At 39.1% G+C, this 13,674-nt stretch overlaps 1 protein-coding gene across 1 annotated transcript in view; it reads right to left on the bottom strand.

Annotated features, from left to right (window-relative positions):
• The window catches only part of LOC136872750 (facilitated trehalose transporter Tret1), a 174,947-nt gene that overhangs the window by 135,045 nt on the left and 26,228 nt on the right, over positions 1–13,674 (bottom strand). The window contains exon 3 of the mRNA XM_068227417.1: positions 828–1,616. Within this exon, the coding sequence (XP_068083518.1) occupies positions 828–1,616 (789 nt within the window). The remainder of the gene's footprint in view (positions 1–827; positions 1,617–13,674) is intronic.

Here is a 13,674-nt window from a genome sequence, read left to right as displayed (position 1 = left end):
CCTTTGGTCACCAAACCGCGCTCCAAAGTTGAGAGCTCCTGAGGCCCCTTTTAGTCGCCTCTTACAACAGGCATGGGATACTGTGGGTGTTATTCTACCACCCCCACCCATAGGGGTTGAACGACAAAGGGGAAGAGGGACAAGACGAACATCTTCCCGTAACAATATTAAACACTGGACTGCTATACAGAGCATTTGCTGTGGTGATCACCAACGTCTGGCAGACTGGGACTACTACTACTACTACTACTACTACTACTACTACTACTACTAATAATAATAATAATAATAATAATAATAATAATAATAATAATAATAATAATCCAGCATTCACTCCCGTTCCTCAAACTTGCTCTGATACCTCACCTTGATACAATTTCACTAAGCATTCTGCCATCCTGGGAATTCATTAAATAAGGGGAATAATTATTCATTAATCCTTACCTGGTATAATTTCGTAATAATTGTTGCTCCAACTCCGACGAGGATAGTTCCATAGGATAGGGCTATTCCTTTCACAGTGGTGGGGAAGATCTCCGCCATAATCGCATTTGGTATAGGCCCAATACCTAACTGGAAAGTTGTTAAGTATAATACCATAGCAGATATAGGTACCCAGTCGGTTCCCGACATATCAGTATCTGTTTTTTTCTTGAGGTAAAAGAACAGGCCTTCAGTTGCTAGAGAGAAGGCACAGCCTGCAGAAGATACCATCAGCATTGGCCGCCGTCCTATGATATCCACAGTAGATGAAGATACGACACTGAGGACGATTTGTATCGAGCTCATGATCATTACAGCAATATTCGCATCTAGTTTAATGCCACTCTCTTTAAAGATGATGGTCGAGTATGAAACTATGGCTATAATCCCGCATAAATTTTGAAAAATGAAAAGACCAGTGACAATGAAAAGAGCTTTTTGATTTCCTCTATGCGTAAACAAGTCTTTCACACCAGCTTCATTTCTCTTGTTCTCCTCAACAAAGAGTTCCATCTTGTGTAGCTCCTCTTCAATCAATGCCGGGTCCTGGACACATCTCAGTCTCATCAATGATTTCACTGCCTCTTCCTTTTTATTTCGCACGAGGTAATAATAGGGTGATTCCGGCATCCAAATGAACGTTACCGCGAATATTACGGGGAATATTGCCGAAAGAATTCCTAAAAGGGCTTTGGAAACATACGGTCCTACGCACTGCTCAAATAGGAGTCCCGAATTCATCATTATCATGAAGACAGTGGTGAGAGCCCCTCGTACACGGTCCTCCGCTATCTCGACCAGGTACATCGGTGTTACAGTGTTCGTCAAACCCAGTCCAAGTCCGCCAACAATCCTCGCCGCGTACAGTACCCCGGCAGATTCCGCCACAATCACCAGGATCCATGACAGAAGGAAGGGCAGTGTACTTATCAAAATGATACTCTTTCGACCGATGATGTTAGCCAGGTATCCAGCTGGAACACAAGTGATGACCTGCGTGATATTTATGATGGAGACGACCCATGATGCCTCATCAGACGTGAGGTATGGCTCATCGTCGCCACTCGTCAGTCGAGCGATAGTTGGTGAGGGCCAGCCAGCGAATGTACCGCAGATGAAATACACCATGGTCACTGAAATATAAAGAGATCTGAGTCAAATACATATCCTCTTAAAAAAAACGAAGTGAAACAAATTCTATTTTACTTATATTTTAACATGTATTTGTTTAAGAAGGAACCTACTAGAGATCGATTTCGCAAGTGCAATATCTAGTTATATTCAATCGGAAGTGTCTTCATTAACTGTTAGTTCATATTTAGTACACTTTGCAAAATGGAAATCATAGCCGTTCAAAAATGTTTAAAAAGAGACATTGACTTGTATCATGAGCAGAGAATAAAAAACGAGATGCCACAGAGATAAAAATAATTCTCGACAGAAAGATTAAAGCGAACTCGTACAGCATTAAGGATGACCAGCTTGAAATCACCTCTTACTGAATGCACAGGGGCAATATCGATATAAAACATAGACAAGAACTGATGGAAATTGATGCCAAGCAATCATATCGAACCATTCTGTCCCACTGTTTATCGTAAAACAAGCAGTCCCTTATGGCATCGCAGCACGTGATGAGATCAAGTACCTTACAAAGATAATAGCGAAAAGCAGTAATAAAAACTGACAACAACGACCGAAACTCACTCTGGTGGCTCGAAGTGGACACTAAAAACAGTGCATCAACAACTGTGAAATAACCACCGCCTACTCGATATGCATCCGATAATTGCTTATACTGCCTGTTCATTCAATATTCACACCATTGCTTGCGTTATACTAATAATTTACAACGTAAGCAGCGATTCAGAGGTGTAAAACGACTTACAAAGAATCCGCCGCTAGATGCCAGCACCTAACAGCCCTCATTATTGTGGTATACAGCCATAGTAACTACATAAGCAAAATAGAACATTGGATATAAAAATGAAGAAGGAAACATTTTACTTGTATATTCGTGTCCCTGAGATTTATAGCTTCCGGAACTTTCAAGAAAGAGGTTTCTAAAACAAGGAAACCTAGAAACTTTGTCTGTTTGGTATTTCCCTACATTACTACACAGAGGTTTCGCGAATTTGGCCACCACAGTTTCTAGTAACCTCCTGGTGATTGTTGTTACTAACACACTTCAAAATGTTACACTGGCAAAAAGTAGGTGGAACATAGCTTTTATGGTCTGAAGCGGACAAGCTGATTTCTTGCAGTACGGTAGCGCCGACTCAACACATTTCTGTTGCCCCATAATTAGGCTAAGAAATCAGTGCTGGGGATACCGCAGACCTCCTCTATCCGACTAAGTTCATCAGTGGGGATGCATTAGATGGAAACATTATTCAAGCACGTATTAAGATCTGTTTCTTCTTCGATTACACACACCAAATAACCATACACCTCCGCAGCAGTTTCCAAAGTGGTACAAACTGACTCAGGGGACTCGCTAATATCTTCTAGTAAATCAAGTTATACTCAGGGAGTGGGAGAAGATATTCAGGCAGACAATTTTGAATGATGCTTGTGATTAAAGTTAACACCATCGGTGGACCTTAAAATACCGAATTTTAAAATTCCCCTTATGCAGTCAGTCATTTCATTCTTATAGCACTAAATATGGCTTCAACTGGATATCCTAAAAATGCCTGTGTCAGCACATTAACAATGCTTCTGTGGAAACGGATTGCACGAAAAAGTAGGAAAGCAGTACAAGTAATAGTTTGATGTGATTGTTTGGTAAGTCCTTTTAAGAGCTTTGGACGCTTCTTGTATTTCTTTAAGATATTGTCAGAAATCGTCTTTCCGCCGCTGGAGAGGCTCTCTGCTGGAGACAAAAACATAATTTTTCCTCAAGTGCTGTGATTCTTCGCTGGTGTCATAGGCTCTGAAGAATTTACACACAGATTTCAAAATTCGTACGGTAGGTCCAGCCTCCAAAAGATCGTCGTCACACTCAATGACTTTTTCCCTCAGGAACTGAAAAGTACATCATAAAACACATTCCTATTTTCAAAACAACTTTGTTCTTCATGCTTATTTTTTGAGTCCGGACTGGTTTCACCACGAGATTCTTCTGAACCCGACACAGCTCCTTTAAGAAAGATGTCATCTTTATCTGCCTTGTCATGTTCATGAAAATGAGTTTGATTATTCTAATAATATGGCAATAATCGAAAGACAACATATAGTTGTCGCGTGGAGACAAACTACACACGACTTATTCTCCATCAGCAAATTCCTTGCAATGAATAACATAGAATTCACATTTTTCGACAGTTTTCAGAACCTGCTGAATTCCTTGTAATGCCTTCACCATGAAGTAGGCAGCTGGAATCGTACACGTCGTCAATACATGAATTACAAAGCACAACAATTTGTTGATGAGTTGAGGGTTTAAAACCAATTTCTTCTTTACAGACTCCCCCTGCTTGGAGAGGTCCATAGAATTTGTCCTCTTCTTTATTATAGAGCAGCCACACTTTAATTGTTATTTCGTCGCAAATAAAGGGGAAAACATTTTCTAGATAATTCAAATTACTGGCTTCTGTTTGCAGTCTTTCTTTTATTAGCATCGAAATACCAACTCTGCAGTTCACCGTCCTTAGGTGTCTGTCTAATTTTCTACATGAATGTGACTATATTTGTGCTGATTACCGCCCATACTCGTAACCTATCGGAGAAGCTATCCGCCAACAAATACAATGCCGTATGGATTCTTCAGACCACACATGTTGCCGTTTCTGAAATATGTTTTACTTGATCTTGAAGATAAAAGCCCTTTTCATCACCCTCACCGGCAGCTTTCTTTGTAATGGTCAGTGGTTTGAGATGTTTATTGCAATCTTCGACGCAATTCAATGCATGGAAGTATTTCATGTCATGGCATTCTTTCTTTCATTTACAGAAAGGCACACAGCAGTAATCCATTTTTACTGAAAATTAGTGGACTCATTTTGCTCCACAGCATTCGTTGTAAATAGGTCAGATAACTCGTCTTGATATGCCTGTCGTAGTTATATTGTATTGCCTGCCCTTTTCAATAGTTTTATGGACATTTAATACCAGTACGTAATAATTCATTCATTCATAATGTAGTTTATAACACTTCTTTCCATACAATATCCACTGTGCTTCGACCATTCGGGCGTATCTGGATTTTAACATTTCAAACGATCTTGCTTGAGATAAAATTGGCCGTGGCTGAATACTGGTTGGGGTAAGTAGACACCCACTTTTACAAGAGTTTGTCCCTGCGCTTTATTAATAGTCATAGAGAAGGCTAGTCAACTTGATACTTCCCGTCTGTCCGTACGTCGACTGTTTTCTATTAGCAGCATGTAAGTTATTAGGAACGTTCTGCCATCTGTTGAGTATATTTAGAAGCTGGGGAAGGTCAGAGAATCAGAGTATCTAGCAGAGAATAGTATTCTTCCATGATCAAAGGAGGTGTGTAGTCTCTGACCTGACAGGTACAATCAAACATGGCTGCATGCAGTGACATTACCAAGGTTGAAAATCAAATACGGTATATCAGAATATTATTTGAAGTGTTAATCGCTTATTAACCCGCTAAATACATAATGCATTGCGTCCTAGGGCAAGCCTTCTCCTGCAATTAGTGGAGTGGCCATTCAGTGATTTGTTTTAGGATTACTCAGAATTGACTGAACTGACAGACCTTGATAGGTCTGATGATTCACCGGCAGGTAATTCCTGAAAAAATAATATAACATTCCACAGTTCTAGCCCTTCTGGCAAGTAACTCAATGTTAAAAATATCCAGGGGATATGAGCTACGAATTTTAGTTAAATGAAATAAAGTATGAGAATATTTTCTTTATTTATTTCTAAAAATTACAATCATTTTCTTAATCATCGATTATCCGGTCGATTAAATTAGCAGTTTGGCTTTTTCTACCACTACGAGCGCTAATGTGAGTCAATGCATTGTTTCATTTAAGCACCACCACGAGCGCCAATGTGAGTCAATGCAGAGTATCCCTTAAGCCATAGCGTATTGATTTTTTTCTATTTGTTTTACGTCGCACTGACACAGATGTCTTACGGCGACGATGGGATAGGAAAGGCCTAGGAATTGGAAGGAAGCTGCCGTGGCCTTAAGTAAGGTACAGCCCCGGCATTTGCCTGGTGTGAAAATGGGAAACCACGGAAAACCATCTTCAGGGCTGCCGACAGTGGGGCTTGAACCCACAATCTCCCGATTACTGGATACTGGCCGCACTTAAGCGACTGCAGCTATCGAGCTCGGTATAGCGTATTGAAAGAGGAAGTGAGTGCTCTCTCGTAGTTAAAAGGTGTTGGTGGCAGACTGCGCTAGTGTAGCTATGGGTGAACAGCGCTGCTCGCTTTAATATAATAAGCGGGCGCGGCACTATAAAAACGTACACGAAAATTCTCTAAGACTTTCAGTTGCCAGAATGACCTTTGAATTATTCCTTTTAATGTCCCATGTGTATACAGTACAGGAATTTTTGAATAGAGGAAGCTGGTAAACACACTAATTTAATGGCTTAATGTTATGTTCTGAAAAGATTTGAACATCAGTAATTCTGAAATGACTTGCAAAGTATTGAGACATAGTTGAAATTATTATGCATTTCACATTATCTAAGACACATACAAAAAGGTTGAACTCACCCTCGAAAGCGTTAGTTGTCCGAAGCCTTGGAGAAAAAAGTTGTAATTCACCTCTTTCACTTTATAGAGCATCGTTATCGTTATCGTTATCGTAGAAGTAATTACGTATGCACTTCAAAATATGCACGGAATCAGAATATGCCCACATTCGCCTTTGATGATCAGCCGGCTTTTCAACGGAGCATTTTATATTATCATTCTTCCCTGAAAATCCCCAATTTATCCACGCCCTTCTATTACACTGACTTCCATTACACGTAAAACCAATTACTTTCACCCCGGCTTGTTCTAATTGAATTATTATGACCTGAATTATTACTTTTTGACAATAGTTCTCCAGGAGTTGCATTCTTGCTAGCATACACTGCTACAAGCTGGATCGAGGTGGGCTACAAAGGGACAAACATAAATACAAGCGCGTGATTGGCCAGGAAGTTCTTTTTGTCGTAGGGAGTTTCATCTCATAAATTAACCAATCCGTCAACTGTCAATGTAGTTGTATTAAATTTAATGTATTCCCTCAATTTCACTTCATCAAAAATCACGATAATGTATCATTGCATTTTCTACCGCGTTATAAAATGGAGTTAAAATAGATGTATGGACCACGCGAAACGGAATTTATGCAAAGCAAACTGTGATGCAGAAGTTCACAGGGGGCCGAAGTCGGAGAAGTAGAGCATAATCAGGAAGGCGGTGGAAAATATGCTAAAATAATGCTAAGTGTATTGCTTGAAAAAAAGATAAAATATACTGTATATTGTGCCCAATAACGCCTTCGTCAACGTCAAGCAAATGCTGAGATCTGACCAAGTCCATTATAGTGAACAACACGCTCACCACCAGGTGAATCCTATTGGCACATAGCTTACCTTGCTCGAATATCCTCTTCATCAGCTCCGGCAGCAACAGCAGAAATACGGTCTTTCGGGTACAAAAGGGGTCACCATGACAGAATAAAATAAATGAAGAGGAATAAAATGAGCAGGGTGTGAACTAACGCGAGCAAAAATTACTAAAAATGAGCTGCACGTTCGCTATACTATACAAAATTTGTTACAATAATATTTATACTTTTGTTATAAACCAAATCATCAATGAAATTTACATAATGGACAATGACGTCATAAAAATATAAATGAGTTCTTGACGTAAAGAGACATCTCGTCTTGAGTTAATGGCCTCGTGGAGGAGATTTTTAGCCTCAGGAAATGGCCGATGCTGCAACAGCCAGCGTAATGGCTCCGTCAAAAGAAAATGAATTAATTCTTAGGTCGGCGAATACCCAACTCATATTTACAAAGAACAAACATATTCCTAACATGAATGTATGCCACAGTACTCATGATTAATATAGGCTCTAAACTAAGCATGCAATACAACCTCTACCATCTGGGAATCGAGCACAGGACTATCCCCAAATCGAACGACAACATGACTTCAAGTATGATAACAAAAACATGATTTTCATTGTGCAAATACATATGAATATTTACATACATCTTCAAATGACATCCGTACCCGTGTTCAGCATTTTATCTTCCAGACCGCAGTATAAAAAGTTCACTGCCCTTCTTTTCCCCTGACAGACACTGTATTGTTCCTCCCTGCATACTTTCGTGTCGTGACGTCAGAACGGCCTACTATTTTTGGGCTTCAACACACCCCGGCCTTTGTATAAACTGAGCTGCCATGTTCTACAACATAAATCTCTCTCAAGGTCGACAACTTGTAAACAAAGCTGAGGGACGACACTCCTCTCGTTGCGGCCCATTGATCTACCTTTCATTTTGCCCTCTTATTGTACAATGATTACAACATGCCAATTTATTCCTTAGAGTCCAAAATTCAACACTCTATCCCTTTATGACTCAAATACAACTGACGCATGTATTAACTTCATACTGGTGCACTAACTGGCACATTCATACAAATACATACTGGTGCACTTACTGGCACACAAATGATCAAATTACCACTTAAGCCTTTATTCCTCATGCTACTTATGGGCCTTATCTCTGTACTCTGGACATAACAAACATTCCTCATTTCTTGTGGGCTTCTTAAGACATGATCCTCTCACTTTGATACGCCAGTCCGAGTGCATTAAAGAAATATAGAAGATCTTATGCTTTACGTCGTCTCACAAATTAACACTACAAACCACCATGTTCCATGCATTTAGCTAGTACCTAACAACTTGTTCTGGCTAGACTCATATGCGACTGCGTAAGTCATGGATAAATAAAAGTACACGAGCTTAACTTCCCTATATTGAAACATTGTATCTATTCAATAATGACACTAACGAAATAAATGAGAACAACATTATGCAAATATTAAATATCAAACTAAGCCTGAGTCATGGGCATAAATTCTATTTACATGTGACCTAGACACCTACTTATTTACATCTTGGCGGAAGGCCTAATTTATCTGCTGCTGACCTAACGATACCCTGACTGCTGCATGCCAATAATTAGAGTTATCGGACTTGTGTCTTGTGATATCATCTGAACAGTTCCCCACCGGTCATTGCTAACTTAAGCCATCATGTCAACGTTGTGGGTAGGCGACAGAAATCGTAGTTGGATGACTGGTGACATCCTGGTCTGCTGGGACGTTCAACTGCAACTCGTTCAGGTGACTCGATCGTAGCCTCCTCGATGTGGTCGGTGTGCTGCTTGGACGTCGCTATGGTCCATGGTCGTACCACGATGCCGTGAAGGATGTTCGGTAGCTTCGCTCCAAATTACTGCCTCTACGTGATGGATGAGCAGCGTCAAGTCCACACGTGACGTAAGAGAAAAAGTCCATAGGACAAAGTAGACTCTGACTGCGATGCTCGTAGACAAAGGTAATCTTCTCTTCGCTGCATCGCTGCGTGACAGACACCTTCTTGACAGCGATGCACACAGTAAATGACGCCACGCGCCTTCGGCAGCCGTGTATATTAGCGATCGCGCACCCACGCTACAGAGCTCTATGTGTGCGTGGCCTTGGGAGCGTGCCCGCGGAGAGGAAAATTATCCTACGGTGCGCAGAGTACGTATTCATTCCTTTATTGCAATTACAATTAGTGTCATGTTGCATATAACAATTTTCTGAAAAAATGCGCTCATTGCAATTATTACATCCAATGCTCTATATTCCTCTTGTCGGCGGAGATGTTGAATACATTTCCCTCCAATGTAACTTCCACGCGGCTTTCTCACGGTGTAGTTCGCGTCCCCACGCTGAAAGTCAAGAGGTTCGCTTGGGATAATAAATTTTAATAAGCATCTTGGGAACTTCTGACGCTAAGTTCTCTTGAGAAGCGCGCAATGTTAGACACTACTGCACAATAAAATGCCATCTACTGTCCATTCTTTGTGGTCTCATATGATTACCATAATTATCATTATATCAACGTTCTTTGACCATGAACAGAATGGTTCAATATATTATTATCACAACTAACTGCAAAGACTGAATACTAGACGTAGACATCATCTGTGAAGGATCGCAAGGAAGTTAGCTAAATACGAATAAGGTAGTCTGCAAAGAACTGTTGAAAAAAGGAAAATATACCAATATATTACGTATTCACTACAAAACAACAGTAGTACAATTTAAAATAAGGTGAGAAGGACTTAGTAGACAAGGCAAGTGGTCAGACAAGGACCGGAATACTGATCGCTGACGAAGAAAAAGATTGCCGAATAAATAAAAGAAGAGAACTTCAAGAAGAAGATTAACAGAGAAAGAACTTCAGAAAAGCAGAAGATAATCTGAATTCTCTATCGATTTAAAGCAGAACTCATATTTGAGCAGTATCGAACATAATATAACGTAGTTGAAAGCAGTCATAATTACCATCAGACATATAGAAAAACACGAATAGACTGTTGAAACATTAAATACGTCAATATGAAGTTATGTATATCGTATTTATATTCTATTCAACTTAGCGCAAGAATTCCTCTTCTTTTCTTTTCCTACCGCTATTCCCACACCAGTGGAGTCGCGGGTGCGAAATGCATCGCCATATGTGGATTTGGCCCTGTTTTACAGCCGGATGCCCTTCCTGACGCCAACCCCATATGGAGGGATGTAACCACTATTGCGTGTTCCTTTGGTGGTTGTTAGTGTAGTGTGTTGTGTGAATATGAAGAGCAGAGTGTTCGAACAGGCACAAACACCCAGTCCCCGAGCCAGAAGAATTAATCAGAAGCGGTTAAAATCCCCGACCCGGCCGAGAATCGAACCCGGGACCCTCTTGACCTAAGGCCAGTACGTTGACCATTCAGCCAACGAGTTTGACCAACTTAGCGCAAGAATGAAGTCCGTTACTATGTGCTGCTAGATCTGCAATGGACCAACTTGGGGATGAGTATGCAATGGACCGCCCAACCAATGTGATGTCCCAGATGATTCAACCAACCTGATGTCCCAGATGATCCAACCAACCTGATGTAGAACAGGAGACCAGCCGATCCATAGAAACCAGCCGGCCAAATGCAGCAGTGGTAGCCTGGATGGCTACACATTCGTCATAAATCCGAGAATGACAAGCTAAGTTTTCTATAATATAGTTCTTAAATAAAATACGGTAATTTAAGATGTTGAGAGGTGAATATTATATGATATTGTGTATATACGATATGATGGGATTAATGAAATAAAATGTCAAAATCGAGTTCTCAAAATTAAGATATGCTAAGATCGATATACCTCGATTGAGAGGAGTGATAGTGTGTATTGAATGCAATGTGTTAGCTATGGAGAATATTACTGATAGAAGAAATGAGTAGGTGTAACTACAGCGTAATGACAGCATATGTTGTGAAATGGATATTGTAGAAGGGTCAAGTAACCTAACGTGTCATTGGTTTTTATGATAACATGATATGGAATATAAGTTATTCTTAGTCGATGCAGGAACGGAAAGGAGTAATACAATATACTAGGAGGTTAAATGTCATCGTGGAAAATGAGATGTGATCCAGTGGAGTGCAGATGTTTTCAATGAAAAAAATACGTCATGGGTAATGTGTTTACGAATAAAGGTTATGGGATATAAAAGAAATGGCTACGTTATGAAGATTTTATGAATGAAATAAATGATATGCAGGTTATAATGAAATAAATAATGAGTTGTTGAGAATAATTTATATGAATTAGATACAGAAGTGATAAAATAAATATGAAGAAGACGTTTAATTAGGTCTGGATCATACACAAGAAGCACTGACATGGAAAGACACCACATCGTGGGAGTAGAGTAATATAATGAAGGCATAGCCAACCGACACAGATAAACGTCAAGTCAAATAGTGTTCACTGTATCCATATGTTGGAAATAAATATGTAAGGTTAGGAATACCTTAATTAATTATCTCATGTTGATATTGCACAAGGTTATAGGTGGAGAATAATGCTGTAATGATAAATTCTGGCATCCATAGATATAATTGAGCTATCCAATCGATTGAAAGAAGTGAGTTAATTTAAGAAGCGAATGGTATTTCGTATATGGGAGAACTTAGAATCTTAAATAATGTTATTAATTAAGAACTAAAATAATTAGAATTCATTCTTACTTAATGATTTCATAAGGTCATATGATGTTGTTTAAATGATTAAATACAGAATGGTTAGGCCAGTTAGGTGGTAGGATTATACATGACAGTAGAGATAGCAAGCTTAGCGAGTCATTCAATGGTAATTAGAATATTCGACAGTGACAGAAGAACAATTTAGATGGTTACAATTCATATTTTAAAGCGTAAGGACGTAAAATGTGAATCTCTATTCAACTTATTTTAATAATTTTCAGTATACATACCTGTGGATATGTAATAACGTAAGAGAAGTGTTCAATTATCAATTTAATGAAAGAAAATGTTAGCTAATGTCAAGACTATAAGTTTTCATGATTAGTATTAATATGTACATAAAGACAATATAATGATATTTATTTGGAATTTTAAAGAATCAGATATGATAATAATACGATTTTCTCTTTCCTATGCTTAAATATGTTAATAAACTAGTTGCTGAAGATTGGATGTGTGTGATATAATTATTTATAGGATGGAATGATAGAATAATTTATTGATAGATATGTATTGCGGTTCTAGTCTGTCCTAAGCGTTGAATTAGGTGCATAGGGATGTAGACGTCCATCGCAAAAGTTGGAATTACGAATTTTAGGCTGATACACCACTCTTCTGTATTCACGCAAAGCGAATTTTGTAGTAGACATACCCTGAGATCATATGAGTAGTCGGAGGACTTTATTCACGCAGTTATTGGACGTAATAAGGGTGCGATACTGCACCCTCTCCCTACCGTATGGTCACCGGCGTGAAATCTTCAGGGTCGCTAACGGGTTAAAATCAAGTGGGCATCAAATATAAAATAACTTAGCGGCATAAAGTGTAGGAAGAGGCGAGTGTCATATCTATATTAGAATGAGAACACGTTTTTATAAAAATTAAATTAAATCAAATGGGTTTGTTAAATCTTGATGATTATGAGGAATGAAACATATATATACAAGTAATTTACAAGAATTAATTCTACATCGTTGTGGATTATTTTAAAATCTGATATTGTGGGGTAAGTCCGAGTACCTACCATCCGTACAGCAAATATGTCATGACTTAACGTGTACGGAAACATTTAACATAAATCACTGAAGCTGTTCCCACATTACTGGGCAATTAAATTAAACAATCAATGCAGACAAGTCTGAGTGACACCTATCCTACCACAAATTGTTTTCCCATTGGAATGACCTAACATGATATGATACAAACTGTACAAGCATCAAAGTCTTGGGTTCGAATCGAATCTTTACCTAAATACACAATACCATGGGTAACAACCATTGTCAACGTCGAAAAGCAACACAAACAAGATATGAGATACAAAAAGAAAAAATACACATGAGAAACACACATTTTTATGTACCCAAAGCAGGTGATATGCACATCATTTATCCCAACACTGTGAGATAGCTGTTCACAACCCCAGGACCGAACACAAGTCCACGATGTCTCCAGGAATCCTGAAACTCTACTACCCATTTAATATGCAAGAAACAATAATAAAGAAAATACAAAGTACAGAACACCGATTCGCTTATTACTGAAGTAGATCTAAAACAGCTGAGGCAATAAATCAATCAATTCATTTGCAAGAACAAACCGCCAGTCAGCCTAAACGTTCACTTTTGAGTCAAAGCTAACGCAAATGAATTACTGCACACGAATCTCGCACAAAAATTATGGTTCTGCTCAGCCACCCCTCACAGCGGGCTAGGCTTGGGACATCCAACCGCTCGTTAAAGGAAGGACAAATATCGTGCATTTAAAAATACACATCACATTAAAACGCAACATGTCGTCATTACCAAGAGGACACTCCCGATTCATCTCACAAATTATAAGTCTCTACATGTGCAATTACAATCTGACAACAATATCTCACACCGTG

This window comes from Anabrus simplex, chromosome 4, assembly GCF_040414725.1.
Source record: "Anabrus simplex isolate iqAnaSimp1 chromosome 4, ASM4041472v1, whole genome shotgun sequence".
NCBI lineage: Eukaryota > Metazoa > Arthropoda > Insecta > Orthoptera > Tettigoniidae > Anabrus > Anabrus simplex.
This window is presented reverse-complemented; position numbering and strand designations above follow the sequence as displayed.